This window comes from Carassius auratus, chromosome 37 (genome assembly GCF_003368295.1).
Source record: "Carassius auratus strain Wakin chromosome 37, ASM336829v1, whole genome shotgun sequence".
Classification (NCBI taxonomy): Eukaryota; Metazoa; Chordata; class Actinopteri; order Cypriniformes; family Cyprinidae; genus Carassius; species Carassius auratus.
This window is the reverse complement of record NC_039279.1, coordinates 3,296,439-3,302,438: the sequence shown is the minus strand read 5'-3', so window position 1 is coordinate 3,302,438 and position 6,000 is coordinate 3,296,439. Positions and strand designations below refer to the sequence as shown.

Here is a 6,000-nt window from a genome sequence, read left to right as displayed (position 1 = left end):
AAGAAGAGTGACGAAACAGAGCTAAACCATAAAAACAAGAATAACAAACCGACTCCATTGAGGCACTTTTTAAGGATGTCAGAAACATTTAGCATCTTCTATGATGTTCTTTTTTTTCATGAAAAGCAAAGATGAATAAATATGACCAAAAACCTCCATCATTCATTTACATATACTCCAAAGGCTGCTTTTTATTCTGACCTCCTTTATCCTCGCGTTTTGAGATTGAAATCAAGGCAAATTAAAACTCTCAAAAACTTCAAAATAATAGAATGAAATCTGATCAAATGTCAAAGTTAAACACACATCTATGTTTGTTTCGAACCCAGTGTAAAAAAAGAAAAGAAAAGAAAAGAAAACATCAGTGTTTGTTTTCGGTGGTGGTGCTGGATGTCACGTCTGATTGGCTCTCTGATCGTTGTCCGAATATCCCTGCGAGGGTTTTGAAGCGAGGCCCCCACTCATTGAGGTAATCGTAGTCCTCCTCCGGTTCACCCTTTACAGACTCTATAGAGCTTAAACTGTCAGCCACCGAGCCCTCGCCCTCGTAGGCGTACGTGGCCAGCGAGTCGTACGGCGGGGCGCAAGTGTCACCTTCATGCTCTTGCAATCGCAGACTGATGAAGTTGCTGATGTCAGCGCTGTTTTGCGAGACTACTGGCCGCCGTGGACACAAACCCAACTCTGGCTTAACATCTCGGCGAAACATATTTTCCTTGATGACTTTGGGGTTGCGGAGGGTGCCCATGTCGAAGGCGTGTGTATCCTCCTCGCCCCCGCCTTCATCGTCGTAATGGATCACGTTGTCACGGATGTCCTCTTTGGACGTCATGAGAGTCTCTTTCTTCTTCTGCCGCCGAACCCCAACGTAGAGAACCACGATCACTGCAGGAAACACATGAGCAGAAAGGAAAGATTAGCATCTTTGTATAACTCTCACACATATAAAAAATCATATCATAACATTTTAGTCGTGTGCTTTTCGGTCAAGCCAATGTACGCGACAGAAAAAACGCAGGTGATTAGTTTGTTATAATTAGAAGGGTTTTCTGTTCCTACAGCCTCTGTATTGAGCATTGTGTTTTTTTCCCCATTCATTTTTTCTACGAGTGACTCAAATCGTCCTCGTTATGCTGTCTGTACAATCAGGGAGTGAGGCAGGCAGAACGATGGCAGAGGCCAGTGGAAACACACTTCTCGTTCAATCAAGGGGACAACCCCCTCATTTGTCAGCGTTTTCCATGATTGGCAAACAGCTCCTGACTGCAGTCATCATTTAGAGACAGAACGAAAGCTGCAGCAGTAATGTGTGCCCTCCATCTGATGGACTCGCTCACCCATTATGCGTGACTATCTCACTCCTCTACTGTTATTCATTTGTTATTGACTGGCCACAGAAGAACCTCAGCTATAGATAGATAAATAGATAGAAAGATATATAGATAGATAGATAGATAGATAGATAGATAGATAGATAGATAGATAGATAGATAGATAGATAGATAGATAGATACACAATGTATTGTTTCGTACACAATGGTAATTCAAAGTACTTTACATAAAAGAAAGTAAAATAATCATGAAGAAAAATAATAACTTTTTTTTAAACTTTGGAAATTATAAAAAAATGGACCTATTTAAAATTAATTTAAAACAGTTAAAAATAGAAAATTATTTTACATAGAATACAGTATACGTAAAATACAGTGCAATCAGTTCGGACATCGCACAGTGCTCATTCAATAAATGCACAGCTAAACAGATGAGTCTTGAGTCTAGATTTAAAGTCTTAGCAATACATATTACTAATCAAACATTAAGTTTTGATATATCCCCGGTAGGAAATTTACTAAATATCTCCAAGGAACATGATCACTACTATCCTAATGATTTTTTGGGATGAAAGACAAAATCTATCATTTGAATCCTTACAATGTAATTTTGGCTATTGCTATAAATATTTAACCCAGCAACTATAAGATGAAAACCTGGTTTTGTGGTCCAGGGTCACATTTGTGTGTGATATGTATTTCAATCCCAACACCTGAGTTGTTGCCTGTGTACTTTGTTTCTATTTGGCCCCTCCAAGCTCCATTTCAGTTAGTATGCATCTATGCAACCTTAGAAGGTAGCTCACTAGGTTTTGGAAACGAGCCTTGATCAACACTTGCTGTACCGTGTCTCATACTGTGCTGCAATGGAGATGTAGAGAGTCTAAGTCCATAGGCGAACACCTGTATATGTTTATTAGTTTGCAGCAAATCAGAGGAAAATGTTAGAAAACTAATAACAAAGACTAAAAGTGTGTCTGTGAGATGACAGCGCCCCCAAGGGACAAATATTTGCACTGCAACTCTCAACAATTCAAACATGTCAAACATGTAGCCTATTTTGCGAGTTCATTCTTGTGATTTGACTGGCATACACAGAATATGGGTTTCGAGATTGATAAGCCCTCATCCTCGGGAAACTGATCTCTCGCTCTGTCTGCCATGACTGCATGCATGGAGCGGGAAATGGGTCAGTCTGACAAATGGAGCACTGATAATGGCTAATCTCCAGCGTGACAATGTGTTCTCTCTGTGCTGACTGTGATCCTGGCTGCCTCCTTTAGCAAGGACGCAGTGATGCTGTGAGAGGTGCTTGCTGGTATCTCGCAGAAACGGAGCTGAGAGACAGGTTAGTCTACAGAGCACTGCAGAAGTCACTTAAATTCTGTTTATTTATTTATTTATTTTTCTGCCATGGAATAAAAAAATACAAAAGGTAATTATGTTTTATCTCATAGTTCTGATATTTTTCCACCTCAAAATTGCAAGTGTAAACTTGCTATATAAATTTGCAAAAGAGTTTATATCTCGCTATCCTAAAATTCTGATGCTTTATCTCTGAATTGCGAGATGAAAAAAAAGGGCAGATTTGTAAGATAAAAACTTGCAATTACTTTTATTTATCCATTTATTATCTTGTGGTGGAAACAAACTTCCATACTCTTGAGAGAAATCTGTGATGTCAGCTCAAAACTAAAGTCATTTCTGAGGTACAGCAATATAATAAATAGATTCTGTAGACAGATAATTTGCAAAAAAAAAAGAAATGAACTATGTGTGCATGTGCTGATGAATCACATGCATAGATGATCTGCATGACGTCATTTTCATGTTTAATTTTATCTTATGACAATGAGGTGGACTACACATCATTTGAAACTAGAGTTGAGATCTGTGTCTGAGGTGCATTCGAGGACAGCCGAGTGCTAACCTCATTTTGTTGAGCACGCTCTTACTTAATGACCAACCAGCCCACACAAATTACCATGGAAACGAGGCCATAAAAGTCTCCACTTCATTCCTCACCCCTCCACCTCAACTTCCTGCACATCCCATATGCAAATGAACTGGGTTTATAACTCCAGAGATGTCCCCGTCTAGACCTCGGGGGTTAAGTTAACATGCAGAGTGATTTAGCTTGCGATCTGATGCTGATGACACTCAGAGATTTAGGGCTTTTACTATGACGTTGATGGGTGAAGATAAGGCTAGTTTCAACCTGTGCTTCTTCACTTTATCCAACTATCCTCGTCCTTCCCTGTCAAGAACGGCCAATAAAGTGGCACTTAATTAACAAGTGTGTTTAATTAAACCACCCCAGAGAGTTTCAGAGCAGCCTATGTAACTTCTATCTAAAGAAGCATGAATACTTGCAATCCAACAACAGCCTAAAGCTGGCTGAAACAAAATATTCATGAATTTGGAATATGTTTTAAATGCACATTTGTTTCCACAATAGATTAAAAATATGACTTTTTGCCTAACAATTCAGATTTTTTTCCCCCCTGCAATTCTCTTTGAAACTTACAGTTGCTAGATATAAACTCATAATTCTGACTTTATTAAAAGATAAAAGTCACAATTGTTATTTATTATTATTATTATTATTATTATGATTTGTATTTTTATTTTGGAATTCCACAAAAAAAGTCAGAATTGCGAGATGTAAACAGAATTCTGAGAGAGAGAAAAAGTCAGAAATGTGTGATTATAAACTCAGAATTCATAAAAAAATGACAAAGTTATGTGATGTAAACACAGAATTCTGAGAAAACTAATCAAAATTGCAAGATATAAACTCACAATTACTAGTTTATAGCTTACAATTGTGAAATATAAACTCAACAATTATTATTATTATTTTCTGCATTGCATTGCATGGCAGAATTAAGCTTCATACATTTTTTTTTTTAAACTGAAGAACAAAATCCACTTCTTTCTCAAACATTTGCCTCAAACCAAGTGAATCAGTCTTGTCCTTTTCATTTTCCAATCAATATTTTGTTTTCTTTATTATATACTTTCATTTTAAAATACGCCTTGCTGTAGAAATAAAAACAACTGTGAAGGTGTTTCATGACCAAGTTCAAGCTCAAAGTGTGCAATTTCAGAACCACTTTAATCACAAATTAATTATGATGTTCTACAATACCTATATTAATATGTATGCTGTGCACACATTTTCTGCATGCACACAATACCCAGATGACGTCTAGTACATCAGTCAAAAAAAAACACAGCTTACTCTATTGAATGTACAGAATACTGTATCCCATAATGCAATGCACTCGACATGACCTTTAATGTCTTTGGCGATGGAAAAACTAGAAGAAAATTGTTATTTCTTGATTTGTTTGTATATGATAAGTTATTGCCAAGACAGATGTGGTGAGGTCATGTGAGAACTGTGTATACTGTACAGTATTTAGTATGTAAGCAAGTGTTTCCTTCCAAAAATATCCATTTAATAAAAGGCATTTGAAATGTGATTCAGAAGTCTATGATGTACACTATCAGCGTCTGATTAGTTTTCTTGCAAAATGAGGTTCCGGCGGCTTTTGATTTGCAGTATGCATTTTCATTCCAAATAGAATTAGGATCACATCTGGTATATGGAGTCTGGACAGGCAGCTTGCTCGCTCGCTCTCTCTCTCACCCTCTCACTGTCTAATGCTCTGATGGATGAATGTTTGCTTACCCAGCAGTATGACGATGCACACCAGAATAGCGATCAGGGCTCCGGTACTGAGGCCCACAGGGAGGAAAATGGCTTCAGCGCTGCACGTTAATAAAGATCCATCGGTGTCACAGCCGCACACGCGGATGGTGAGAGTGCCGGTGCTGCTCAAAGTCTGGAGGCCACCGTCCTCAATCAGCACAGGAAGATGGTAGATCTCCTGAGAGCGCCGCTTGAAGCCGCCACGCAAGGTCACGACTCCGGCAGTGTTATCTGAGTAAAAAAAAAAAAAAAAAGAAAACTGACATTTTAGGATGCGCATTTTTGTGTCCTTATTTTTATTATTTTTTAATATATATTTATTCATTTTGTTATATTTCAATTTCAATAATTATATTTAAATATATTAAGCTTTATGTTATTTTACGTTATTTAAAATTGTATTTAAAAAGATCAAATTATATTAAACATAAAAAAATGTATATATTGTTAATGCATTTTATATTTTTAAAATTGTTTTTTTTTTTGTACATTTAAAAAAAAAAAAATCCTATTAGAGATTACTTTAACCTTGATTACTTTTCCTTTTTATTAAGCTTAATGTTTACATCATACCCCAAAAGACAAAATCACAATTTGAATTTGCTTACAAACTAGCAGAGAGCTATCGATTGTTCAATGACTTTAAGAGCCCTAGAGCTCCACAGGAAGGGTGCTTGTGTCATTATAAGGTAGCATTATTGATTTAGCATAACTGTTGCATCCTTCATCACAAATGATATTATGCATCACCTAGAGATCTTCCATGATCCTTCATAGTGAACAAACTATCCGGTGTTTAGTGTGCTCTGAGTCTAGTTGAACAGGAACATCACACTACAGCTGAGTGCTCAATCCCCCTCAGGGCTCTAAATAATATGCTTTTTCTCTGTGCGGAGAGTGTTTGAGCCTGAACATTCATCTGAAATGATTTCAGGAGGTAGAAAAGCACTT

The 6,000-nt window shown here is 37.2% G+C and overlaps 1 protein-coding gene across 1 annotated transcript in view; it reads right to left on the bottom strand.

Moving 5' to 3' along the window:
- Positions 1 to 342: 342 nt before the first annotated feature.
- LOC113055912 (cadherin-12-like) overlaps positions 343 to 6,000 on the bottom strand; it is a 119,826-nt gene continuing 114,168 nt past the window's right edge. The window contains exons 11-12 of the mRNA XM_026222293.1: positions 5,029 to 5,280; positions 343 to 885 (exon numbers count right to left, since the gene is read on the bottom strand). Coding sequence (XP_026078078.1) covers positions 362 to 885; positions 5,029 to 5,280 — 776 coding nt within the window. The 3' untranslated portion in view covers positions 343 to 361. The remainder of the gene's footprint in view (positions 886 to 5,028; positions 5,281 to 6,000) is intronic.